At 42.3% G+C, this 27,399-nt stretch overlaps 5 protein-coding genes and 1 long non-coding RNA gene across 7 annotated transcripts; 3 read left to right on the forward strand and 3 right to left on the reverse strand.

Annotated features, from left to right (window-relative positions):
• Window positions 1-8,937: 8,937 nt before the first annotated feature.
• On the reverse strand, window positions 8,938-10,582 carry LOC135440868 (uncharacterized). The gene is made up of 3 exons (XR_010438363.1): window positions 10,208-10,582; window positions 9,117-9,466; window positions 8,938-9,057 (listed from the first exon to the last, which is right to left on the reverse strand). It is a non-coding gene; the product is annotated as an uncharacterized LOC135440868 (long non-coding RNA).
• A 4,455-nt stretch (window positions 10,583-15,037) lies between these two features.
• LOC135440867 (SRSF protein kinase 3-like) lies at window positions 15,038-17,576 on the forward strand. Its single transcript, XM_064700247.1, has 2 exons — window positions 15,038-15,056; window positions 15,191-17,576. The coding sequence occupies exon 2, from the start codon at window positions 15,229-15,231 to the stop codon at window positions 17,563-17,565; it is 2,337 nt and encodes a 778-aa protein (XP_064556317.1). The 5' UTR covers window positions 15,038-15,056; window positions 15,191-15,228; the 3' UTR covers window positions 17,566-17,576.
• An 878-nt stretch (window positions 17,577-18,454) lies between these two features.
• LOC135440780 (uncharacterized) lies at window positions 18,455-20,727 on the forward strand. Of its 2 annotated transcripts, none has more exons than XM_064700121.1 (4): window positions 18,455-18,564; window positions 19,270-19,587; window positions 19,751-19,875; window positions 19,950-20,727. In XM_064700121.1, exons 2-4 carry the CDS (start codon window positions 19,367-19,369, stop codon window positions 20,645-20,647), a joined length of 1,044 nt encoding a protein of 347 aa, XP_064556191.1. In that variant the 5' UTR covers window positions 18,455-18,564; window positions 19,270-19,366; the 3' UTR covers window positions 20,648-20,727. The 2 variants fall into 2 exon arrangements, with proteins under 2 accessions (XP_064556191.1, XP_064556192.1); XM_064700122.1 differs by lacking the exon at window positions 18,455-18,564 and adding an exon at window positions 18,972-19,101.
• Window positions 20,644-21,956, reverse strand: LOC135440783 (mitochondrial inner membrane protease subunit 1). The gene is made up of 3 exons (XM_064700124.1): window positions 21,754-21,956; window positions 21,487-21,652; window positions 20,644-21,408 (listed from the first exon to the last, which is right to left on the reverse strand). The coding sequence occupies exons 2-3, from the start codon at window positions 21,601-21,603 to the stop codon at window positions 21,013-21,015; spliced, it is 513 nt and encodes a 170-aa protein (XP_064556194.1). The 5' UTR covers window positions 21,604-21,652; window positions 21,754-21,956; the 3' UTR covers window positions 20,644-21,012.
• Window positions 21,957-22,374: 418 nt separating this feature from the next.
• Pis (phosphatidylinositol synthase) lies at window positions 22,375-24,576 on the reverse strand. Its single transcript, XM_064700123.1, has 5 exons — window positions 24,413-24,576; window positions 23,758-23,892; window positions 23,108-23,261; window positions 22,888-23,039; window positions 22,375-22,824 (listed from the first exon to the last, which is right to left on the reverse strand). Exons 1-5 carry the CDS (start codon window positions 24,462-24,464, stop codon window positions 22,640-22,642), a joined length of 678 nt encoding a protein of 225 aa, XP_064556193.1. The 5' UTR covers window positions 24,465-24,576; the 3' UTR covers window positions 22,375-22,639.
• A 361-nt stretch (window positions 24,577-24,937) lies between these two features.
• On the forward strand, window positions 24,938-26,460 carry Hap40 (Huntingtin-associated protein 40 kDa). Its single transcript, XM_064700120.1, has 2 exons — window positions 24,938-25,225; window positions 25,298-26,460. Exons 1-2 carry the CDS (start codon window positions 25,047-25,049, stop codon window positions 26,166-26,168), a joined length of 1,050 nt encoding a protein of 349 aa, XP_064556190.1. The 5' UTR covers window positions 24,938-25,046; the 3' UTR covers window positions 26,169-26,460.
• The last annotated feature ends 939 nt before the right edge of the window (window positions 26,461-27,399 follow it).

Below are 27,399 nucleotides of genomic sequence, written 5' to 3' on the forward strand. Positions count from 1 at the left end.
GGCTGGTGGAGCATCCTATGGAATATCAAAGGCACGCATTAAGAGGGTACGGCTAGGGTACGGCCAGGGTACGGCCAGGGTACGGCCAGGGTTAAGATCTTCTCACTCACCTCCAATTGCGCTGCAACAGCCAATTTCTGCTCTTGACAGCCATTCTGATATGTGACCTGATCTGGACAGACATCCGACTTGGACAGCGACATGGTACAGTCAGGTACTCGGCCATTTATGTATACATTCTGCATGCCTGGGACTGGCTTACGTCGGCCGCGCAGCTTATATAGGTTGACCACCAGCTTGTCGGGTGTCCTGGCTATAAACACATCGTTGGCCATCGATATGTCCACCTCAACAGTTTCAGGATCAATGTAATCCGTTGATGGGCCCAGCGGCATGGGTGGTGCATCGTATGATGGCATGGCTGGTGAACTTCGTGGCGACTGATCGGTTGGCAGTGGATAATTATAGCATTGATAGCCATATGCCTCGGCCGTATGTGGCACCATATCGGGCGTGGGCAGCAGCCCAACTGGCGGCGGTACAGGTGGTGCAGGTGGTGCAGGTGCAGGTGCATGCTGTACATCCTGATAGTTATACACCTGATAGCTGTACGACTGGGGCTGCTCCATCAGCTGCTGCTGCTGCTGCTGCTGCTGGGTTGGTGGTGCTGCTGGTGGAGCTGTGGCTGCTGGTGGAGCTGTTGGCGGTGCAGCTGCGATCAATTGCTGTACATTTGACCCTGCTGTCACATATTGCTGGCCCTGCTGTGCATTCGGTGCTGTAGCTGCGATCAGTTGCTGCACACCGGCTGATGATCCTGCCACATATTGCTGCCCAGTTGCTGGCCCCGCGACCATTTGCACGGGCTGATAATAATAGGTGGGCGACAGCTGCACCACCGGCTGTTGCTGCGACTGCTGGGGGGACTGTTGGACGGGATACGGCTGATAGGCGTAGGCCTGTGTATTTGCCGACGACTGCGGCTCCACCGGCCGATAGGCGGTTGCATAGCTCTGTGGCATGCTGAACGGCTGACCCTCCTGCATTTGCAGCGTCGAATAGCAGTAGGTTGGCGGCTCGAATTGCGGCGGCCCATTCTGGCTGGCGGCTTGCTGCAGCACCAGCTGCAGCGGCGCTTGGCCATCCCCGGACTGATATTGGCCATATTGGGGCACCGCATTGTACCAGGTGCCGTTGTGATAAATACCCGACGCCGGCACGCCATTCACGGACAACGGCTCGCCGTACGAAATCGTTGCATTCTCCTGCGACTGCTGCTGCTGCTGCTGCTGCTGGCGATAGATGGACCTCTCGTATGTCTGCTGGTTTTGTTGCTGTTGCGGTATTGAGAAACTTCTCATGGTATTCACTGTGGCACTAGAAAAGCTAAAATTCAATCCTAAAGCAAAAATTTCAATTAAGGTACCTTCAATTTTTTCAGCTTGCCAACTGTCAACGGCACGTGTTGTTAACTAACACTGGAAAATTGATCTGTCAACAGCCACAAAAAGAAAATAACAATAAAATAAGCACGATTTCCAAAATTCAATTACGCCATTTTGTTGGACCTGCCAACTGGCAGTTGGATGTACAGCTGGCTTCTTGGCTAGCTTCGGTGTTTACCAACACTGTTTGCATTTGGCACGCCCGAACAAAGCTCCAGCTGCTCTATGAAAGAAAATCGAGTGCAGGACAGCCATGAATGAAGCTTATGCTGTTAGAAAAAAAATATATAAATATACACTTTACCAGCGGATATTGCCCGGCTTTGCCCGGCACATATTATTTAGACATTACTTCAACGAATTTCAATACAATTTATTTACAGTTTGAAAGACGCTCGGATAAGTTTAAGGCTGCAAAAAGGTGGATGCTGCGGAAAGTGTGAAACTGTTGGGTGAATTTGAAAAGTGTTGCAAAACCAATTATGAAAAGCCAAGCCAGTTTTTACAGTGCCATTTTCCAGATTCAGCTAGATTTAGCGAACCAGTCGCAAATAAATTGTCAACGAAAACTAGCTTCAAAAAGTTGTTCCACGCTTTTTTCACACTTGCGCGTTGAATTTACGAAAATCACATCTCAGCGTGCAGGTCAAAATGTCAGCTGCCTGCTGGACTTTACGGATTGGATTGTTTATAGATTTCCGCTGAACTGTTGTTTTGTATTTGTTGGTCCCGGGTCAGAGACACGAGTTGGATAAATACTGTGCCAGGGGCCAGGGGCCAGGCTAAATGCCAAACACACACAGACACAGAAACATTTAGCGGCATTTGCATATTTAATTGTCAAGAAAATTACCTGGCAAAAAGCTAAATAAAAGAAAAACATGAGAAAAGCGAGAGATAATAGCCAAAAGAAAAGAAAAGACCAAAATTTGGAGATGTGAAAATGTGAACGCAAAACTGAAGGGCGACCTTCGCACGGGCTGGCTGTCCTGCAGCCCAACCGCAAAGGCCATTGGCCAGGCGAATCGAGGGTTAGAAATGCAAATTCCCAAAACAACAACAACAACAGCAAAATATCCGAAAACGGGACGTGAATGTGTCTCAGACGCAGACGCGGCAAGTTTGTCAAACCGTTTGACAGGCGCCCGATCAGGTTCCCCCTTCATCAAAAAAAAAAAAACAAAATAAGGGAAAATAGGAGAAATCAAATTAATGCATGGCTGCAATTAAATTTGAATAAAATGTTAAGTTTATTGAATCGCTTACCCCTTTCCCACTTTCTCACTTTTTCCCGCTCAACATCGTGTAATTGATTAGCCTGCGGCGGCGCAGCCAGTTTTCTCACATGGCGGCCGCAACGGCGTTGCCCAACACTGAACGCTGCCCAACACTCTTTGGCATTTCGCTGGCCTTTCTTATTATTGCACTATGTGCGCGCTCCTCTTCCTCATCGCTTGCGGCGTTGCCAGATAACAGCGATTGCCTTGGAATAGCCGTCGCGCTGCCAGAGTTGTCAATTTTTTGTTAGTTTAAATCACATTCACGTGTGCCGCCGAACGAAGAGAATGATTTCAATGATAATTCGCAATATGCTACGCATTGTCGACTGGAATATGATCATAATAAGTAAGTTTCCTGCTAACACTGTCAACAGTTGCTCTGCCTTACCAACACCTAATTTAGTTTATGCATATACATATATATATATTCCTGATCAGGTGGTTCGTTTGTCCCTCTCTCTTTCCATCTGAATGAGACTCGAGTCGTAAAGCTATCTTGGTTAAAGGTAGTATCCGTCGCTGTCTGAAACATTCCTGCAACGAATTGAGCCTTCGTCCATTCCCCGCATTTTCCACCCAGGCGGATTCTATTTTCGTACAAAATTTCAACATTCGCTCATTTCCCCTATTTTCCGTCGAATCGCATCACATATAGAAAAGCTCTCTTTTTCTATCTTATTACCCCGAAAATCCCATTATAATATAGCCACAATATAAGAATATAAATTTGGAATTATTGAAATATATTCCACAACAGCTTATTTCTATGTAATAATATTCCATCTTTAGCATATGGAATATTCCTGTTTCCTTCGTTTTTAAAGAATTTTTCTTAACTTTCCCTAGAAATGGAAAAAAAAACCTCATTCCTAAAGGTAGAGCCATATTAAAGCTCTGCAAATGTCATAGAGATTCGATTATAATATTTTGATATATTCCATTTTAGCTAGAGCTCGATTATGTTCAACTTCTGAGCCCAATCTCGGTGCAAGTATTTGCACATAACCCTAGCCAAAAGTGTGTGTGTGCATTTATTTGCTGAGCACGGTTGGAGGGCAACCCTTTTTATATGATGGCATATGGTCGATTTGTAGGTAGGCAGGCAGGCAGGCGACCTTTGCTCTCGTTGCAGACGCGATTTTAAACGTATTAACCCATGACCGCTTTGGCCATTGTTTATTGCCTAATTTGCGGTTCAATTTTGATATCGCCACAATATGATTTCGTTTTCGCATTTCGCATTTCTCAGACAGATTGAGATTTATGTGTGTTTGCCAATAAATCTTTTGAGAGTGTGCGAAACTTTTGGCGCGCTGTGCACCGAGCAGGAAAACAAAAACATTACACAACGCAAAAAAAAAACAGCGGGAACAAAGCAGACGAGAGACGTGTGAGAACAGAGGAACTGCAATCAGTCAAGGGTCAGACTTACATACTTAGCATGACTATAGCCGAACACGACTCGAAACATTTCAACAATGAATATACTCAAAGGATCCACCAAGCGGACGGCCATTCCCCCCATTTTCCACTCAAGGAGTATTCGATTTTCGTTCAAGATTACGACTCCTTTTGCCATTCCCCTCATTTTCCACCGAAATATGTGAAACATTTCCACAATGAATATACTTAAGTGAACGTAATTTGAACCTTGGTCCATTCCAACCCATTTTCCACCCAATAACAATTCGATTTTCGTTCAAGATTTAGACTTTTTGCCTTTCCCTTAATTTTCCACCGAACTGTGTGAAACATTTTTACAACGAATTAAACCTTTGTCCGTTCCCCGCATTTTCCGCCCAAGGAGGAATCGATTTTCGTGGTTTTGCGTGAAAAAGCGTAAAAATCGTCTTGAATGAATTGATGCAAGGATCTGTGAAAATGAGATTACAGCCGAACAAATTTCAACCTTTGTTCCCCTCATTTTCCACCCAATGAAGGAGTGAATTCGCCTAAAGGTATGAAATACGTCTACAATAAATGTTTTCAATTTTTTAAGTTAGCTTTTGTCAATTTCCCCCCCCTTTTTCCACCCAAGAGCGTGGTGGATTTGCGTTTAAAAGCAACTTTAAAGCCTACTGGATAAAAAGTTGGGGAAAAAGTCTCCTAGAATTTTGTTCCAAGCGATTGGGTTAACCGAAAAACCCATCTTATTGGTCTCTCACAGCAGAGAAGGTAACTACTGTGACAAATTCTTCCGGCTGGCTCTTACGCTTTGAGCGTTGATCATCAAACAGTCCGTCCGTCAGTCAGTCCGTCGGTCAGTCTTATATATATATGTATATATATTTGTGTGTGGCAGACATTAATCATAAAAAAAAAACCGGGAGCAGTTAGTGGGTAAGTTTTGCCTGGTTTATCGCCGGCAACTGATCTGCTAATGACGACTAGCGAGTTGCGCTAGTGCAGAAAATCAATTAAATATCCGAAAACCCTAAAATGTTTACATGTTATAATAAAGCCGCCGACCACCGAAGGACCCGAACACCCGCGAGACGGCGCAACCCCTCAGCCCCGGCTCAAGTATAGGTCGCTCGCATAATGGTCAACTGTCAAAGTCAGGAGCCGAGCGAGATGCATATCGCACCACCAGCTACCAGCAACAACCACCGACCCACGCGTCTAACACATTAGCACACACAGACCGGGATGGAGGGGTACCTAGAGGTGGAGTAGGTGGAGGGGGAGGGGGGGGGGTGTATAGGCGTTGCTGCTGTTTTCATGTCGATCTTAACTTTATGACATATGAAAATTTGTTAACCGTTTCCATATGTTGGGTTCATTTCCAGTTGTCTACTTTTTAATACCCTGAACCCATTGAAAATGGATAAAGCGGGTATAACGTATTTGTGCAAATGTATGTAACAGGCAGAAGGAAGCATCTCCGATCCATAAAGCATATATATTCTCGATCTGCATCAACAGCCAAGTCGATCTAGCCATGTCCGTCTGTCTGTCCGTCCGTCCGTCTATCCGTCCGTATGTATGAACGCAGAGATCTCAGAATCTATAAGAGCTAGAGACTTGAAATTTTAGCTGTAGGTCCTCCTAGTCCATGCGCAGATCGAGTTTGTTTCCGATAATCGATAACTTGCCCCGTTTCCAAGTAATCGATAAAAATATCGGCCGGACGGCTGCGACAAATCTACAGATCAAGAATATATGGAGGCGCATTAGGTAATGCGGATATTTCTATGCCGGGAACTTGCCTCTAGAAATAAAGGTGAATATGATTGAATGAAAAGTGACAAAAATAGATTACAAAAGACTTTTAACTGAGATTCTTCAAACTTGACACGTAGCTTCTAGAATAGTATATATATCAAATATCTATAATTTTGATACCCATCGCCTGTTGGAAGAAGAGGGTTCAGGGTATCTCCTAGTCGGGAGCTCCCGACGAGAACCTCTTACTTGTTTTATATTATGTAGCCGAAATTCCATTTGACGTTGACAGTTTTCAATTAGGTTTTCCCATTTCCCATTTCCTAATGCATTTGTGGCATGCGGCAAGCCATTTTCTCTTGCAGCCCGGAAGTCGAACACTTGCCTCAATTTCAGCTTTCCCCTTAATCAGACAACAGTTTTTAATAGCTGGGCTATAAAATCAGTTAAAGCATTTTGCCCAACTAGATGCCTGAGCTAAAATTCCAGCTGCCTGCTAAATTTTCCTTGCCACATACTATACTAAGTGTATATATGTAATGGGAGACCTTGCTTAACTTCGGTACTTGTAGTCCGATCTTTATGCAATTTTCAGGGCTTGCTTGTGGCTTGCAAATGTGCGTGTAGACCAAGGCCCAAGGCTGTACCTTTAGTTTTGGGGGGAAATGAGAGAAATGTGAATATCAATACATAAAATAAAATGTTCTCAATCTATTTATACTATGTACTCTGTAGTACTTTCCTCCAGATATTCCATAAAAAAACCAAGTCTCAAAAAAGATATTGATTGTTCTCATGGGAATTTGAGGAGAAACTTAAACAAATGAATAGACTCCTTTTGCGAGAATATATATTTTATATTCGAAGTCCCCAGCTTTTGTTATGCTTGAGCTTGAGGCATTCTCACAAGACCAGATCGACTGCTCCTGCGAGCCCGGGAGGCGCTTCCTGCTGCCTCCTTACACACACATTTGCAACCGTTTTTGAATGGAATCTTGTCAGTTGTTGAAAATGGAATTGAGATGCATTTTGGCAGAGCTTGTAATGACGTTAAATACACAATAGATAAATCTATTGTGGATTGCCCTAGGTCCTGGAATGGACCGTGATTTATGTGCGACAACTCAATTCCGGGGCAAAGCTGACCAAAGCTGTTTACATCGAATTTGTGTCACAGAATCAATTGTCCACGACACGGACGGAGGGGTGGGGAGGGGCAATAAAAACAAGGGCAAGAACCGCCCTATTTTCTTCACAGCCCGAAAGGGTCAGCTGACCTCCCTACCCTCCCTTCCCTCTCTCCCTTCCTTTCTTCGTTCCTTGCTGGAATCAGCGGCGGGACAATCGCAGGCAGCGAATCTTCTGCTGCTGCTCCTCCTCCTCCTCCTCCTCCCGCTGCTTTACCTTTTCAGTCTTGCTCTTTCCTTGACATCCTGTGCGCATTGCATAATTTTCCGGTTCAGTGAACTGTCGCCGGGTACTGCTGCGCGCTCTGATCCTGACCCACGACAAGAGATTCCCCGCGACGTTGACATCCAACATAATGAAGAGGTCAGTTTCGCACGCCGCTATTTAGCCTGTTTGTTTTTGTTTATATACTGTTGTTTATTCCTGTTGCAGCTAAAGGATTAACAGAGCCCGCAACATGGGCGCGAACTTGCGGTCATTCCCCGCCAGCTGCTGCCGCGATCCTGCCGCGATCCTTCTCGCGTTTGTTACGCTTCATCATCATCATTTTTTTTTCTGTTTTGATCCATTGTCCTGTGCCCTTCATTGGGCCAGGCTGGCCACAACAATCATTTGTGCCCAGTCACATCCTGTCATCCTCCATCCGCATCCTGCATGATAAATGAACTGATTTTCCATTCAGCCCACAACATTCCCAGGCTGCTCAACAAAAAAAAAAAACGGGAGCAACACGTCAAATGTCAAGCATGGAAAATTGCCAAAAACGATCTCACCGTACTTTCTATTAACCAACCAAAAGGACCTCTGCCTGGAATGAGAGCCACAGTGAGTACAAAAAACAAATTTCCCCAAAGTTAGTCGAATGTTAAATATTATTATTACGATTAAACCATTATTTAATATTCAGGATCAGGATCTAGAGCTGGGCTCGTCTAGAAGCATAAAATTAAATATTTAATATTTATTCCCCTCTAACACAAAGGAACTTGGCATATTTGTACACCCAAAACGATTCTGAGATTTGATTTTTTGAGCACTTCTCGAAGATCAAACGAGCTAGATACACCAGAAATCGGTATGTATATAGAGTATAATATATCACAGACCAGAAAATATATCATTTTTGAATAATCTTATCAACCGCAGGCATTAAATTTTAAAGGATCTCAGTTAAAAGCTTATTCAATCATATTTACCTTTATTTCTTTTCCTTTTTTTTTTTTATAAATGTTTATTGCCCTCAGGCTTTATCGTGGACAAACGTCAAAGGCGGCGACAAGGAGATTATATATAGATATATAGAAGAGTAACATTTATTATAGATTAAATATATTTCATTTTATAATTACCTTCCCCTCAGCACATGAACACATTTAATTTCGAAGGATCTCAGTTAAAAGTCTTTTGTAATCTAGTTTTGTCACATTTCATTCAATCATATTCACCTTTATTTCCAGGGCCAAGTTCCCTGCATAGAAATATCCGCATTACCTAATGCGCCTCCATATATTCTTGATCTGTAGATTTGTCGCAGCCGTCCGGCCGATATTTTTATCGATTACTTGGAAACGGGGCAAGTTATCGATTATCGGAAACAAACTCGATCTGCGCATGGACTAGGAGGACCTACAGCTAAAATTTCAAGTCTCTAGCTCTTATAGGTTCTGAGATCTCTGCTTTCGTACATACGGACGGATAGACGGACGGACAGACGGACGGACATGGCTAGATCGACTCGGCTGATCGAGAATATATATGCTTTATGGGTCGGAGATGCTTCCTTCTGCCTGTTACATACATTTGCACAAATACATTATACCCTTTTTAACCATTTTCAATAGGTTCAGGGTTTAAAGAGCCATTGGTGAAAAGATTCTGTTCAAGGTTTGGCAACTGCCCTTTTGAGTGCCCGCTTCGAAACGGGGTCCAGTCAGTCAAACACAATTAAACCCAATTGTAAAGGGTCACAGGGGCTATTCCTAAAAAATGGGTAACCTTTTAATGTGGATGTGCATTCATGTGCATGTAAATAACTTACATGCAATAAAAATCAAGCTTCGTTACGGGACGGGGACGGGACATTCGAGCGGGGCAAAGGGCAACGCAGCCCGCGGGCAGCGGCTTCCTTCGGTTTGACGGACAACCTCAATGCGTTTTCTTAATTAATTTCCGCTGTTTTCTTTGGCAAAACAGCATCAGGAAGCTGCAAGAAGACCTTTCACCGGCCTGCCCGAACTTTAAATACCCTTTTCGGAACTAAGTAGTTCCCAATTGATATGGTCATTCGTTGAGCTGTACCAAATTTCATCAAGATGCCTTCACTGAGAGCTCAGTTCACATAGGTTGCTATATAATATTACGGACTGCTGTTCCAAAGATTTTGAAGAACTGTAAAAGAGAAAGGTAAATCATATTATTGCTGACTTTCGCTAAGATATCGAAAGTAACAAAGTTTTTGTAATAAAAAGACCAATTTCTCATCGATTGTTTCTATGAGAGCTATTTGATATATTGCTCCAATCCAGCCGAGCTCGACATATATACTATTTTGAGCTAAAAGAAGCATCTGTACCAAATTTCAGCAAGATGCCTTCACTGAGAGCTGAGTTCACACAGGCAGCTATATGATATAGCAGTCCGATATTGATAAAAAAAAACGTTGCTTAAAGCTTGTTGCTAGTAATTGCTGAACTCCGTTAAGTAATCTGGGCTTTTGCTCACAATAACTCAAGATCAAACAAATATACTGTACAGAAGCCGATTTTTCCGAATGGGATCCATGCGACATCTTATTCCAATTTTGAGTTATTCCAAGCTGAGTTCGAACAAGATATCTGGGTAAGCAAACAAGTTTTTTATATATAAACTCTATTGCTCTTTCTATAGACTACTATATATGATGAAAGTATTCCCAAGTTGTTAAGATTCTGCTCACATTTCGGGTTCCTACAAAAAACCTTTAAAATGTTAACTTAGCTCTAGATATCTTGGAAAAACAGACTAAATATTTCACCTATTTTCTCTTTCATCTAGATGATATAGTTGTTCGATCTGTCCGACTTCGAAATGCATATGCATATAGCGACTCGGCCGATAATAATCAGGAATATATATGCAAATATAACTTACGTTACACATTTGGTGAAAAAGTTGAAATGCCCATTTGTTAGGGCATCAAACGGGATCTAGCGGCGCCTTGATTAGCCTGCGCGCTGCCGCGGGTCAACGTAGACGTAAGTAGCTGCCAGCCCAAATGGGGTTGCGTCTGATCTAATCCAATTACCGATTGACCGCGCGTTGTTTTCGCTGCCTGCAGAGGACACGCCTGCCAAAAATGCCGCTGCCAGCGCTGCTGCTGCTGCTGCTGCTGTTGATGATGACGTCGCTGGCTGAGACGCTGCAGTCGACAGCTGTCCTTTGGGTGTTGTTTGTTGCCGAGATTTTTTCACTTCTCCCATTGTCTCGCCCGGCCGCCTGTCTGCGCTGTCTGCTTCTTCCAATTGCATCTTTAAATTCCTTGTTTTTTTTTGCAGCAGCAGCAGCATTTTTGGCATGTGCCGTTTGCCGTCTTTTGTCGCGCTCTGCAGCTGCTGTCGCTGCCGCTGTCGCTGCTGCCCTTGCGCATTGTTGCGCATTCACGTCAGTTTGTGTAAAATGTGCCAATTATGCTGCCTATTACCGTTAGAAATCGAAAACAAACGAGCGATAAGAAAAGCAGCAGAGAAACTAAAATCAATTACAGCTGTGCAGCGTCTCGCCCACACACACACATATACAGTGGGCGCGTGCGTGTGTGCTAAAGAGAGAGAGAGTGAGGGAGAGCGAGAGCGTGTGAATGACGCGCAAGCGCAGCGTTGCCAGCTTGCAAAAAAGTTTGCAATTGACAGAATTGACGCTGGCTGCCATTTTTCTTAAAAATGCAATTTCTTCGCGCTGTGAAAGCAATTAAAAACGCTTTATTCTTATATTATACAAATAAAAACGTGGACGTTCGGCAGATACCCTGTAGCTGTATGTATATACACAAAAATCAAACACAAACACACAGATAAGCACGCACGTCTCTCCTATCCTCAGTCCCATGCTATGGGAAACGTTTGCTAGCTTAACTCCTATTAAATTTGGAGCATACGCCCGTATACCCTATAACTAGGACTGTGTCTCAATAAGCGAAATATTCTCGAACTGTGTATAGTCTTTCGAGAGTCTGCATACCAAATTTGGTGTAATGTGCTTAAGTATCCCAATTGGAAACGCGATTAACAACATCAATATACCCCCAGGTGTCCATGGGTACAGGGTATACGGATGCGCTGCAGCTTTTAGGCAATGCATGTAAATATTTTTGATTAAACAATGCATAACGGGACACCCAAAATAGCGCTTAATTGGGTAAATCAAGTGAAGGGACCACACACACACACACACACACACACACACACACAAACACACACACAGTATTTTCTTATATTCAATTATTTGTTTTCATTTTCTGTAAGAAAAACTCCCTAATTACAAACAAGAAGCTTGTTAGGGAAAAAAGGGTTTCTAGTTTTTGGTTTCGATTTCGGGCCGCGGCCTGGGAAATGCCGGGGCAAATCCCCCCCCCCCCTTCCCCCCCCCTCCCCCGTTCACCCCTTGTAATAACGCCAGCGCATTGTCAATAAATATTTGAGCTAGAATTTTCACTTAAGCCCAACAGCAGCAGCAACAGCGCCCATTCAATGAAAATCCAAAAATGCTGCGCAACCCTTAGCGGAAAATTTGTTTAAACAACTGTGCAAATAGCCCCTTGTCGTAAGGGGGCGCAGCGGTAATCATTTATAGTTTTTTTTTTTCATTTTTTTCAAATTTATTTTTTTTCTTTTTGTAACTTTTTCGCCCAAAAAATTGACGCTAAGCCGGCAATCAAAATACAAACAGCGAACGGAATGAAATAGAAACAAAAAAAAAACAAGTAAGAGGTTCTAGTCGGGAGCTCCCGACTAGGGGATACCCTGAACCCTCTTCTTCCAACAGGCGATAGCTATAAAATGATAAGTACTTGATATATGTATATATACTATTCTAGAAGCTACATGTCGAGTTTGGCGACTCTAGCTCATATCGATTTTTGTCGATTACTTGGAAACGGGGCAAGTTATCGATTATCGGAAACAAACTCGATCTGCGCGGGAACTACGAGGACCTACAGCTAAAATTGCAAGTCTCTAGCTCTTATTGGTTCCGAGATCCTTGCGTTCATACATACGGACGGACATGGCTAGATCGACTCGGCTATTGATGCTGATCAAGAATGTATATACTTTATGGCTTCCTTCTGCCTGTCACATACATTTGCACGAATACAATATACCCTGTTTACCCATTTTGAATGGGTTCAGGGTATAAAAAGTGGGAAACTGTAATTTGTGCGGGGAAAAACTCAATGGGTTCGGCTTTTGTTGTTGTGCCCAATTGAGGCACCTGAATGGGTACACCACCCCCCGCTTGGCAACAAGCTGACTTTGTTAAATTGTGCATTTTGCAACACAGTTTTAATCCCCCTTCATTTTTTTTCTTCATTCTCTTTTCTCCTTTATTTTTGTTGTAGGTCCGATTAACCGTAACCGGTATTTGGTATTTCGCGCTTTGTTGCTCCAAATTGCATTTTCCGAATCGTTGCACAACATTGAAAACTTTCCGGTTGGGCCGCGCAATTGCACAGCACTGGAAACGAATGGACATGCTGTTCCCTAAAAGAACACAACCTAAATATATATCAAATAATAGAATAATGTGTAGATACAGATTAAAACTATTTCACTTTGCATCTTCATCAAATTACGTCAAAAAATGTGATTTAATAATTTAATAGTTTTGATCCTTACGAGTCCAAATTGGTATAAAATACCAAAATCTGACATTATTTGGCCCAGATATTCCAAAAAATCATCATCAAAGTTTCACGCCATGACTTTTGCCCAAGAAAAGAACATATTTATAAACCTTTTCAATTCCCGGTTCGAACTGGTTCAGCTCCGGCTCGACTTTTACCAAGTTGTCGTATATATTCGCATATTCTTATTTGCAAATTAAGAACTTCTTTCTTATCTAAAACATATGTAAGCAAAAGTGTAAAAGTTTTTTGGTTCCGGCTGAAGATTTTTCTATTGGATTCAGTTCATGCATCGAACCGGTTCAGTTCCAAGCCGATTTGACATCTAGTTTTCAGTTAAGCTGTCGCATATCTTCAAATTCTCAAGAACAAAAAGTAATTGTAAATTTAAAGTTTTTGTTTGAGCCAAATCAGTTTGTGAACCAAATTCATTCGATTCCAGCTCTTTAGCCGGTTCACGATTCGGTTCATGTTCAGTACAAAATACGAGATTCTGGTTCAAATCAATGTTCGACTCGATATCTTCTAGCAAGTCCCCAAATTGCACTTGAAAATTATAATTAAATAAATATTATTATTCAAATCAAATGGAGCAATAAAAGCGATTCGATTTGGCTTGAAATAAAGCCAAGTTCCGAGCTGGAACTGGTTCGGCTGTGGTGAAAATACGAGTTTCTGGTTCAAATCGATGTTCGACTTTTGAAAACGATATTGAAATAAATGTTATTAAGCAAATCAAATCGAGCAATAAAAGCAATTCGATTTGGCTTGAAATAGAGCCAAGTTCCGAGCTGGAACTGGTTCGGCTTTGGTGAAAATACGAGTTTCTGGTTCAAATCGATGTTCGACTTTTGAAAACGATATTGAAATAAATATTATTAAGCAAATCAAATCGAGCAATAAAAGCAATTCGATTTGGCTTGAAATAGAGCCAAGTTCCGAGCTGGAACTGGTTCGGCTTTGGTGAAAATACGAGTTTCTGGTTCAAATCGATGTTCGACTTTTGAGAACGATATTTAAATAAATACTATTATTCAAATTAAATCGAGCAATAAAAGTGATTCGATTTGGCTTGAAATAAGGCCAAGTTCCGAGGTGGAACTGGTTCGGCTTTGGTGAAAATACGAGTTTCTGGTTCAAATCGATGTTCGACTTTTAAAAACGATATTTAAATAAATACTATTATTCAAATCAAATCGAGCAATAAAAGCGATTCGATTTGGCTTGAATTAAAGCCAAGTTCCGAGCTGGAACTGGTTCGGCTGTGGTGAAAATACGAGTTTCTGGTTCAAAACGGTTCGACTTTTGAAAACGATATTGAAATAAATGTTATTAAGCAAATCAAATCGAGCAATAAAAGCAATTCGATTTGGCTTGAAATAGAGCCAAGTTCCGAGCTGGAACTGGTTCGGCTTTGGTGAAAATACGAGTTTCTGGTTCAAATCGATGTTCGACTTTTGAAAACGATATTGAAATAAATATTATTAAGCAAATCAAATCGAGCAATAAAAGCAATTCGATTTGGCTTGAAATAGAGCCAAGTTCCGAGCTGGAACTGGTTCGGCTTTGGTGAAAATACGAGTTTCTGGTTCAAATCGATGTTCGACTTTTGAAAACGATATTTAAATAAATACTATTATTCAAATTAAATCGAGCAATAAAAGTGATTCGATTTGGCTTGAAATAAGGCCAAGTTCCGAGGTGGAACTGGTTCGGCTTTGGTGAAAATACGAGTTTCTGGTTCAAATCGATGTTCGACTTTTAAAAACGATATTGAAATAAATATTATTAAGCAAATCAAATGGAGCAATAAAAGCAATTCGATTTGGCTTGAAATAGAGCCAAGTTCCGAGCTGGAACTGGTTCAGCTGTGGTGAAACCTTTTTGAATTGGAATAACTTTTGTGGGATCCCAGCAAGCAATTCGTTTGATTTAATGTCAACGATAAAATGTTGAAATTGGTTAAGTACTCCGTTTAAATTCTAGCATGTATATATAGATACAAACACGCACATCAAATTTCCAAACCAGATATATATATATTTTTTTGAACAAAATAGTAATAAAAACAAAAAAAAAACAAAAAAAAAAAATTGTACCGTACGTTGACTGAACCACAAATACATACACAACATATATATATATGTATATATATAGATATATATAGAAATCATGCAAAACTAGACGAGAGAGAACTAATCAAAATTCCCATTTTTATTCCACATGTGAAATAGTAACAACAACAACAACAACAACACGGAGTGCTAAAACGATGTCGCACAAGTTCAGCTCCAACGAAGAAGAAGAAGACGACAACGACGACGACGACGACGACGAAGACGACGTAGAAGCAGGAGGAGGAGCAGCGGGAGCGGGAGCGGGAGGAGGATTCTTGCCCAACTTCATCTGCTGCACGTCGACGTCCAGCTGCGTCTGCCTGAAGAAGTTGCCCCTGCTGGATGTTGCGGAGGATGTGGTCATGCTGCAGCTGGCACAGAATGGCAACAAGGTTGACTACGAGCCGAATGTTGCCGTTGCCGTTGCCGGAGTCTTGGTGGAGCAGCAGCAGCAGCAGCAGCTGCCGGAGCCGAGCTATAAATATGGCGCCTATCGCAGCAGATCGGCGAATCAGCTAACGCAGCGGCAGGATCAGGTGGTTGAGGGCGAGGCCAATGAGGCGGATGACGACGACGAGGAGGATGTGGACGATGACGACGACGACGACGACGAGGAGGATGCGGATGCGGATCCGGATGCGGATGATGATGATGATGATGACGATACCACGCCCACCACGCCCTATACGTACGCGAACGAAAGCCCGAGCGATTATCGACCCGGCGGCTATCATCCCGTAAATGTGGGCGACGCGTTCCATCAGCGTTATTTTGCGATCAGCAAACTGGGCTGGGGCCATTATTCGACCGTGTGGCTGTGCTACGATACGCAAAGGAATCGCTATTGCGCCGTCAAGCTGGTCAAGTCGGCGCTCCTGTATGCGGAATCGGCGCGGCACGAGATCCGGCTGTTGCGGCACATCGCCCAGCTGGGCTGGCATCCGTTGCGGGAGCGTCTCGTCAATCTGACGGACAATTTCAGCACCAGCGGCATCAATGGCACCCATCAATGCCTCGTCTTCGACGTGCTCGGCGACAATATGCTGATGCTGATCCAGCGCAGCGGCTATCAGGGCCTGCCGCTCTACAATGTCAAACAGATCGCCTATCAGGTGCTCCAGGGTCTGTATTTGCTGCACGATCAGGGCAATCTGATACACACGGATCTGAAGCCGGAGAATGTGCTGCTCGTGGCGGACGATGTGGCGCTGCGCAGCCAGGCGGTTGAGGCGTCCGGCAAGTATCTGCTGGAGCATGCCCAGCAGCAGCTGCTCCTAATCCGCAATAACGAGGAGGGCGAGGCGGAGGGAGAGGAGACGAAGCTGAGCAAGACGGCCAAGCGACGGCTGCGCACCAAGACCAAGCAGAGCGTCAGCTTCTTTCGGACGCATCGCAAGTGGCTAAGGGAGCGCGGCATTGCGGATCTACTGCAGCTGGCCCGGCACGGTCTGCTGACGTCCAAAATGGCCATCGATGCGGTTACCAATCAGCTGCCCTTCCTCGCCTACGACGGACCGACCATACTGAACGACGCCGAGCTCCAGCAGCTGCAGTCCGAACAATTCACGGAACAGGTCGGCGATACGGCGCAGCAGCCCCAACCCCAGCCCCAATCCCAGCCCCAGCCCCAGCCCCAATCCCAACCCCAACCGGAATCCCAACCCCTGGCGGGTAAGAAGCGCGGACGGGAACGTCGCCCGGAGACGGGCTCGAAGGCGATGAAGCTGCTCAACAGCAGCCCGGAGAAGTTTATGCGCTTTGTCCAGAAGTGCATCGAGCGGGACGAAAAGGAGGATAACGAACCCTTTCATTCCAGCAGCAAACGTATCAAAATCAAAAAGCCAGCCAAAAAACCGAGCAAGCTGCTCCAAGTGGAGCAATCGCAACAACAATCGATGACAGCGCAACCGAATCTAAATCTAATCAAAAGGACGGATCCCGCCTTGGAGCCGTGCAAACTGAAGGTGGCCATTGCCGATGTGGGCAATGCCTGTTTTATCGATCATCATGTCACCGAGGATATACAGACGCGCGAATATCGCGCCATTGAGGTTATATTGGGCGCCGGCTATGATACGTCAGCGGATCTGTGGAGCGCCGCCTGCCTATTCTGGGAGCTGGCCACCGGTGAATATCTGTTCGAGCCAAATAAATGGCGCGGCGATGCCACGCAGGATGAGGTCCATGTGGCGCACATTATCGAGACATGCGGTCCCATACCCAAGCACCTAATCGAACGTGGCGAATATTCGGCGGAAATCTTTGATGCCGATGGCCAGCTATTGAATATCAAAAATCTCGATATACATCCATTGAACCAGGTGCTAATGGAGCGCTATAATTGGTCGCCAAACGATGCCAAGGAATTCGCTGAATTTCTAATGCCAATGTTATGCACGGATCCGTTGCGTCGCGTCTCCGCCTATGCGGCCATCAATCATCCGTGGCTATTGCTGGATGAGGAGCCACGGGATAGCCACAATTCCAAATAGATGCGCGGGGAATGGGGGGGAGGGAGGGGGTCGGGGGTCGGGGGGGGCATATTCTTGCATTACATACATAAATCGAGGCGGACCGATCGGATTTGGGTGCTAACAAAACATATTATTAACATATATACTGGGTAAGGCTTATATATAGATACATATATATATATATGTATATATATATTTATATATATTTGTATATAGCGTAACGCAATGAAGTGAATGTGGACACGTGCAGCACGTAATGCTTTAATATGCCTATGCAAACCATATACATTTGTATCTATTTGCATATTTATGTCGTATACGTAAACAAGTCAAATATACAACTTGCAACATGTACAAATCATTATTCGTTTAGTTCAAATTCAAAATAAAAGCCCGCTTTACAAATGTAACGATCTATAACTATCGATATATTTCAAGGTGCATGGATGCGTCTATCGTTATAGCCTGCGATGGGCCGCACTGCAGATCAGTGTGACCATATCGCGTACTTTAAATACCAAATGCGCAGAAACTAGCTGCAAGAATGCATTAATATGATTACAGTTCAAATTCTTATCTAATTGTTTATCAAATATGATTTTGTTTATAGGAAAATAGTGACTGCTGTGTTGGACAGCACTATAGATCAGTGTGACCTCCTTGCATTTTGTTGTCCTCGCTATCCGTTCCTATTGTGAATGTTATTCAAGTGAGCAAACAAAATTAATACGTTATGCATTGATCGCGGCAGTTGTAAATTGCAGATGAAATTGCCAGTATAGGGCTAATTATGTATACCGATCGTCATTATCATAACGTGTGCTAGTAACACGTTAGAAAATTTACCTTTTGTCCACTTTTAAATAATAATTAGTGAAAGCGGCATTGATATTGGCCATTTGAAAAATTGGCAGTATTGCTGCAAGATTTCATAAATATTTTTACGTATGAAATGAACGGTCACATTGTGTGTAAAGCTGTGAACTTTGTATCGCTAAAAGAAACTGGCGCGAAATTGTAAGTGTAAATAAATATACGTTCAGAGTACAAAATGTGGGGTCAGTGAAAGCAACTTTATACGTGAACTATCCCAATTAATGTGATGTGTGTGCACGCGTGAGTTTGCTTCTGTGTGTGTGTGTGTGTGTGTGTGTATGTGTTTGCGTTACATAAAACTCGCATATTTTGATAACGCCTGATAAACAACAACAAAACATAAAGCAAATACGGAAACAATCGCCGACATACACACACACACGCACACATACACACACAGTCATTGTCATTCAAGGTTGCCGCTATATTTGACATTTAACAGAGTATAAACGCCTATGCGCCAAATTCGAAGGGGTAGACAGACGTGCGGCGGATCGTTAAGCTGTTGCGCTTATCAATTCCAGACAGATAGTTTTGTGCCAGTAGCTTTGTGAATTACGAACATTATGTATAGAATATTGCATATGTGTTAGTTTGTTTGAGATCTCGCACCTAAAAGTCGACTTTTGACAATTAATATGATATGGTCTCTCTGCAAAGACTGAGCTGAGTTTAGAGGCAAGTATGCTGTTAATAAATAATTCGCATAGTTGATAGATATTTGAAAAATATTCAGATATTTGTACTTCGGTATTATAAGCTACTAAATTTCGATTTGCTTTTGTTGTTTGTTTCTTTGTTTGTTTGTTTGTTTGTTTTTTCTTTCTCACAAAATTGTATTTGTAGGCTGCAGCTACAATTGGTTGCATAGGCAACACAAACGTCATCGTTGACAGCTCCACGCATTCTTGCCACCTGGTCACACCGCTCAATTGCATATTTAATGTCGTCTGTCGCATTGCTGTGCCAAAGTAATTGTTGTTTATTAAGCGCACTAAATACATGGCGCAAAGTTACGATTGCAGCAACAGCAGCAGCAGGAGCAATAACGCACAAACACTACAGCAGCAGCGTCTGCAGCATCAGGAGCATCAGGAGCAGATCTTCCGCCTGGCCACAGCGACAACTCTTTTGCGACAACAATATTGCGCGCGCTTATCAGACGTAAGTGTTTGCCCTGCATTCAAATCAACCAGTAAGCACCGACTACGCAATACTCTGTTTACATTGTAGCAACAGTTGTATAGTCTTTTGACTTGCACTTGCTTTCCAATATACCCGCTTACAGTTTGTAAAACGAATTAATTTGCAATTACTTAATTTGCAGTTCAAAGAACATGGACTCACCGCCGGATGTCTTTTGTGGCGTGACGGATCGTTTTCTGGGCGTTACGGTCGACTGCAAGGATCAGAAAATTGCTAACAAATCGCAATTCTGCGAAAAGCTAAACAGTAAATGATACAGAAACATACATATTTAATCAATTGCCTTATATTTTTATAATTATTGGTTTTTGTTTTTTTAGAATCTTTGGACTTTTGGCGTGCAAACAAGAATCGTACGATTTGGTTCCGCGTCTACAAGGATCAAGCCGAATGGGTGCCCATCTTGGCTGAGGCTGGCTTCGATTTTCATCATGCGCGCACAGGTGTGGTCACCATGTACCGTTGGCTGCCCACGCACGAGCCGAGCAATTTGCCCAGCTATGCGCACACGTTGCTCGGCGTCGGCGGTCTGGTGATCAACGATCAAAATGAGGTGCTGGTTGTTTCCGATAAACATGCGATAGCGAAGAACATGTGGAAGTTGCCCGGCGGCTATGTGGAGCCGCGTGAGAATCTCGTCGATTCGGCGGTACGTGAGGTGGTCGAGGAGACGGGCATACGGACAACATTCCGTTCAATGGTGTGCCTGCGACACTCGCATGGTGGCAATTTCGACTGTTCCGATATTTATGTTGTGATTGGCCTTAAACCGCTCAACCTGGACCTGAAGCGTTGCGAACGTGAAATCGCGCGCGTTTCCTGGATGCCAATGGAGGAGTATATGCGTAATCCGCAGGTGCTCGAGGCGAGTCGCCTGTTTGTGCGCACCTATCTGGACAATCAGAAACGCGGACTGGACTTTACGTGCGCCAACATGACGCATCAGGTGCTTAAGAAGGAGTATCAGTTGTATTACGTTGACCAGGCCAAGGAAGACAAGGAAGTGCCAAAAAATTAGTGCAATTGTGTAACTGTGTCTAGTTTTAATTTTGTACATACCCTCTACATAAATCTGTAGCTAAATTTTAGTCAAATGTATGCATTTTGAATTTTAATTTGCTTGCTGCTTTAAGATTAACGTCCCAAGGACAAATTAAATATCGATAAATTGTTATTTCATTTATCGATAACAGTGTTGCGCGTTGTCGTTAATATGCAATTTAAAATTTTTTCTTGGGCTTTTCCATTAGCTAACACTGGACGGGCCAGTCAAATTGCCAAACGGGCAAAGGGCAATGAATGCTTTTCATCTTATTTGTACAGGTCGTTAATTTATATTTAAAAAGAAGTTAACAACTATAAATTTATGGCCTTGTGTTGGCACTACAGGCCCGTTAGCTCCGAGAGTGGCCAAATGCGACAGACGACTCGACTACGTATCAGTCCAAGCGGTATGGGCCCATAGTAACGTGAATCAGAGCTATTGCCCTTATTATCGCCCTCGATCCAAACACAGCCATGCGGCACATAATCCGTAACCATAGATATTTCACTCGGCTGCTTTGACGCTGATTCCGCCTCAAGTGGGTGTGGCTTAAGTGTCGTTATCTTCTCACCAGACACGGCCACAATGCGTTTGCATATATACTGGCTGGCATTAACCGGCGAAACGGCAATAATAATATCACCGGATTGATATTTACGCCAATATTTGGATAGGCGTTCCGTCAGCAGCACATTATCTGAGAAGAGCGTTGGCTCCATGGAGGGTCCTTTGCACTGAAAGCATCGATTGTCGATAACAATGTACATACATATACATTTAATACATAAAATCAACGAAAACCGGCCACTTACCAAAACAAAGTCCCCCACATACTCAAAGGTGCAATGGGTTATACAAGCGTAGGCGATTGTGTAGCGTGCTAGGGTTCGCAATCGCGAGAGTACTGTGTAGCCCATTCCCATCTTCATGATGGCTGAGCTGCACTTGGGTCAGGCTTAGTCAATAGATAGGTGATTGCTGTGCCGCCGTTGTAGACATGTTAAAAATATATATATATGAATATATGTAATTCGCAATTAATAACAATAACAAATCAGCGTGAGTGGTGCTCGCTTTACCAGGGCTACACAGCACTGTGCGTCAGCTGTGCGTTGCTTAGCGGCTTTTCAATTAGGGCTGCAATACCGCTTGTTTTATTGTGGCTGCTTTGCATTGATGTGGCGCCAAATTCAAAAATAATTACTTGCAATTCGATACAAATGGATCAATTAACTGAACTCGAAATTTTGCACACAAAAACTATTTATTTCTCATGTTCACCACTGACAATCTATTAAATCTTGAATTTATAATTTTTTTGTATCTATTTTTCATATTCGTTTGTAAACTTTTTGACTAATATCGCCACGCGATTCGACTAATACGAAAATGCTGCGGCAGTCATACATATACCATAGTTTGCTCCATTTCCAGGTCACGCCTTGTATTATTCTTGGAAGGTACCAATTGTTTGCTACGACTTAATTATAACGTTAAATACATACAGAGTTAGTTGGTTAGATTATGAAAATTCACATAAAATGGATGACATCAATTCTAATTAAACCATTAACAACTTTTGCAGCATGCAAATTGCTTATATACATATACATATATATATGTATATATATGTTACACGTATGTGTATAAGCGTGACAAAATTCAAATTAATTCAATTAACATTAACTTAGGCAAATAAATATATACATAAATATAATTTTAATGCTTAAATCACCTGTTGACACAAGTGTCGCCCGCCCGAATCCAAATTAAATATATATTAAATAAAAAATACAAAATAAAGTCAACAAATAGCTATAGAGCGAACTAATAACTAAAATTTAACTATAATATAATTAGTTGTTTTTGTTTTAGTTATTTGGAATCAATTGTTTTGCTTCGTACTTTAGTTGTTTCATTTTTTTTCTTCTGTTTCTCCTGCATTTATGTTTTGTGTTTTTTCGATTACTCCAACTTTTTGCCGGCAACAACGGGCTCGGCCTTTTGGCGCTTCTCCTGGCGCTCGCGCACATCCACCGCAGCCAAATCAGCGCCAGCGACATAGGCATGCATAACAGAGATCAGGGCCTTTAGCACCGCAAAGGGCCCGCTAAGGAAGGCAAGTATTTTGAATAGCGAAACGCCGATTACTGCAAACAAAATCAAAGATTAAATGAAGACAATTTTTTGGAAATAATCTAGGCACTGCATACTCAAAGGTCCATAGGTGAAATGCAAGAGATACAGGCAAATATAGAAGAGCTCATTCACGCAGCACATAAAGGTCAGCACGTCCTTCTGGTAATAGATGCGCATCACAAAGTTATCATTCACCTTGTGCGAGACTCGTCCCACCACAACGCTCCTGAAAATTGGGTTAAGTATTCGGTTGAGAAATTGATTCAAATTAACTGGAAAACACTAACTACTCACGTTTGCATGTAGAGCCAATGGCAGGCGACATCAATGGCGATCGACAGCTGAAACCAGAACATGTAGCTGGGATAGAAATAGGCCAGGGTAACCAGCAATCCCGTGGTTCCGCACCGATCTGTCAGCTGGTCCAGCATTGCGCCGAAGCGTGTGCCTGAAAACAGGCGAAAGCAATTGAAGTGATAGTGAAATATTAAATTAAAAGTTGGCAAATGTTCAATCGAGTCAACATGAGGCCAGAAGCGTTTAATACCATACAACACATTAACTCGCGCTGACTTTCACACCATATGTTAAATGGTCTATGACGGCAAATTGTTGTGAAACTAATTGCAAATTTAAATATAATCAATTGGACCGTGCAAAGCCGCTTAATAGCTGCCAGTGTTTAGCGAGACAATATGGTAACATACGTTATAAATTTTGGACACGTACGTATATGTGGCCATCGTGTGCACACAGTGTACACAAACACATAAATAAGTACGTTTTCATAGATGGCCAGCATTAGCGGTACTTTTCGCCTGCCCATTTGCTGCCGGCATCGTGAGTCATGGCCGGCTGCTGGTCGATGATTTGCGCTTGGCAAACGCCGATGATGAATATGTGAAATGTGAAAATGTGAAAATGTGCGGAATTTGCAGACTCACTCTGATTGAAGGCCCTGGCGGCATGTCCATCGACGGCATCCAGTAGTGCACTGATTATATAACACCAACCGGCGATCACATAGTTCGTGGACATAAACCAAAACGCAATAATGGCCAAAACGATGCGTGCATAACCTGCAATTAGTCAAACAATAAAATACACGCAAATAAATTAACAAATGTAATTCCAATCGATAATGTGTGTGTGTACATAGATGGCGCTGTGGGTGACTATGCTTAGTGGATGTATGATGAGGGGTTGCAGAGGTGTTAGCGGCAGTATGTTTTGCATTTGACAGGTTGCAACGCCAGCGCCTCCAGCGACAGCTAATTGAATTAGGGAACTAGCATAACAACAACAACATTAATATGTATACACATTTGTTGTTGGCTGCCATACACACATTGCACCGTGGACGCGCAAGCGAATTGATTGGTGAAAAAACACAATGCAAAAGTTACACAAAAATACAGTTTTTTGTCTTATTAATTTTAGTTAAACAAAACACATTCATCATTTATACATTAGACATTTTCCAGCTTGTCATTTAACCAAACGTACGCAATTCGTATTCACATTCATATTTTGCTGGCTCTCACACGATTATTGACCACTATACTTGACGTCACATTTGTTTACTAAACGACAACTTACCAATCAGATTTGGCACAAAAATGAAAACGTTATCGTGCTCGGCAATGGCCATTTTAGATACCGCCTAATCAATTATATTGATAAAACACTTTGATATAGATATATTTAAGTATGTTTTAATTAAATGCGTTGCGGCGCGTGAGCGTGGCGTGCGCTGCAATATTTTTCTACGTTCTGTTCTACGATTTTGCAAAAATATGGCGCTGTATGCATGGGCTTAAACAGCTGTGCGGCATAGTGCTGGCTAACGTCCAACAACCATGGCGTAGCAATATGATCAGGTAACGCCATAGAAATTACCATTTTATGTTCACTGAGCGCTTTAACATCACTTACGCATATTTGCCATTGGCTGCACAAGCGAATGATATGAGAAAGTAGGCTTGTAAAATAATGGGCATTTTTCCTAAAAAGAATTTCAAACTCATTGAACTAAATGTCAAAACATTCTGACGTCACACGTGTCTAGAAATTTACCTGTGCTGAACGTTACCTTTGCATTACTTGTCAACATTTTTGGGCAAGCACTGTACAACACTTGAAAAGCTGTTACTATTTTTTGTTTTTTGACAAATTCATTTATAATAAGAGCAGAATATAATGTATAGCACTTGAAAAAAATAAAATAAAAATCATGGAAAAACTACGTAACAACAGCACTGCCAGCGGGCAGCCGGCGGAGCATCATCATCATCATCATCACCATCACCATCAACACCATCATCAACTCGAGCAATACCCGAAGAATCCCATTGAACAATATCTTCGCGCCTCAACAAAAATTAAAAAAATCGAACGTGTTGTTTTCTTCAAGTAAGTATTTAAATGCGGCATTTATTGTTTATACATTTTGATGAGGCCAAATGCATAATTCATATTTGACAGACGCTTTGCGCCCAATGTGGCGGATGTGCAGGCCGATTTCCAGCGTCTGGCCTACAGTTTTGAGGAATCGGGCATCATGCAATATGCGGCAATGTGTCACATTGGTTTCGCCAAATGCGAGTCATACGGCGGAACAGCGCAACGTGAGGCCGAGGCTTATGTGCGGGGTGCACGCGCCTTTCTTCTAGCACACAACGAATTTCGCCAGCTGCACTTGCGCAGCGGCCACAACGGCTTCCGTGAGGGCGCCCTGCATTGCTACAACAAGGCCGCTGAACGTGTCGCCGATAGCGGCGTCTTCAAGGCAGCCGTGCTGCGTGAACTGAAGCATCTGAAGCGTAAGCTGGAGCGCACCAGCAGCTTTGCCTCGCCCACACATCAAATCAACGATCTAGAAATAAGCGCCGAGATGAGCATGCAGCGCGAGGATTATCGCGGCGCCCTACTCCAATTAGATGATATTGTCGACAATATTTATGAGCGCCGCAAGCCACTAATGTACGGCGAACTGTTGCGTCGCGTGGAGGTGCTACGCCTGCTGTTGCTGGTGCATCTAAATTTGCCGCCTTCACGCCAATCGCCTGCACACATTAAATTAATTGAATACTATTATACACTGGCCCAGTACGAGCCGCCGCAATTGGGATCAGCTTGCCTAAGCCATACTAATGAGCCGGTCGAGAGGCCCGGCGCTTCTGTGCCAATCCAGCAACAATATGGCCTAGCCGAAATCATTTGCGCCTGGGTCGAGCGCAACATGTGCGATCTGAAGCATTTGCTACGTGATTTTGGTGCCGAGAATATCTCGATTAGCCAACAGGAGCGCCAGCTGCTCAAAACCATATATTCCGAATTATCAAAGATCTACTAGAGCAGCTCGATCCGGAGCTCTCTATTAACAAACAAATCAAAATAAAAAACAAAACAAAACAAAAAACTCTGTACAATTGTAGCATATTTTTAGCATACGGAATATCGCTTAAGTGTAAACAAGTCTACCAACTAACCTTTCAACGTGCCTACACGATGCAACTCACAAGCGAAATATACGCAGACGCATACGCATTTAAGCATATGTATAACTATAGAATTATAATTATTAATTATAACGTATGTATGAAGCTCTCAAGTACAATAAAAACGAAAAACTGGACACAATAAAACTTCCTTTCATAAATTTACCTTCCGATTATTTTCATTTAATCAGCTAAATAATTGTAAAGCAAATTTCTTTTTGTTTTAATTGTGAGCTTCGATCTTCAATAGTTAGATTTCTATAAAAAATAAACACATTCCCATTGCGTGGTCTTTTATTTTTTTTTTTTTTATTAGTTCCAATTGTTTATTTAATTGATTTTTTATTTAATATTTCGCATGTATTGTATATGTATATATGTATATTTTTTATTCAAACAATTTTTACGATACATATAAACCCTAAAATGTTCCGTTTCTTTTTTTGTTTTTGTTTTTTGTTTTTTCGGTATATGGTTCCTTGTTAATATTTTATTATATTATTCGCTTGAGCCTAAAAAAACGTATCGTTTGTTTTGTATATAAAAAAAACAAAAAACTTGCTGCATTTTAATTCTAGCACAACAAATATGTTCCAATTGTTTATAGCCTATAAAATCTGTTATTTCATCAGTTTTGTATTACATGTATATTGTATTTAAATATTTAGAATTTCTAAGCGGCTGCGGCTCTCAGCGGGTACGGGAAGGCGGGGGGCGGGGGCGTGGCCGGGCAGTAGCAGTAACATTTACTGGTCTTGCAATTTGTTATTTTATATATATATATATATATATATATTTACTAGATGTTTCTTGTATTTTTGTATAGTTATCGAGCGTAAAACAATTTGAAACCTAGCAAAGAGTTTTATTTTGAAAATAAAAATTATATTATTTATTTTAAAAATAATAATAAAATATATTAAAAAAAAAAAAAATTATATAGCCAAAGCCACGTTTGCAACATTTTGCACAGCTTGTTGTGCACAACAAGGTTGTCTTACTGTCTGTGTGTGTGTGTGTGTATTTGTGAACAATATATTGAAAGCGTGGCTTTAGCTCAAGATCACAAGCAGTTTTGTAGTTGTT

Source organism: Drosophila montana, unplaced genomic scaffold, assembly GCF_035044405.1.
Source record: "Drosophila montana isolate Dmon_TW-CO22-7 unplaced genomic scaffold, ASM3504440v1 contig_1687_1, whole genome shotgun sequence".
NCBI lineage: Eukaryota > Metazoa > Arthropoda > Insecta > Diptera > Drosophilidae > Drosophila > Drosophila montana.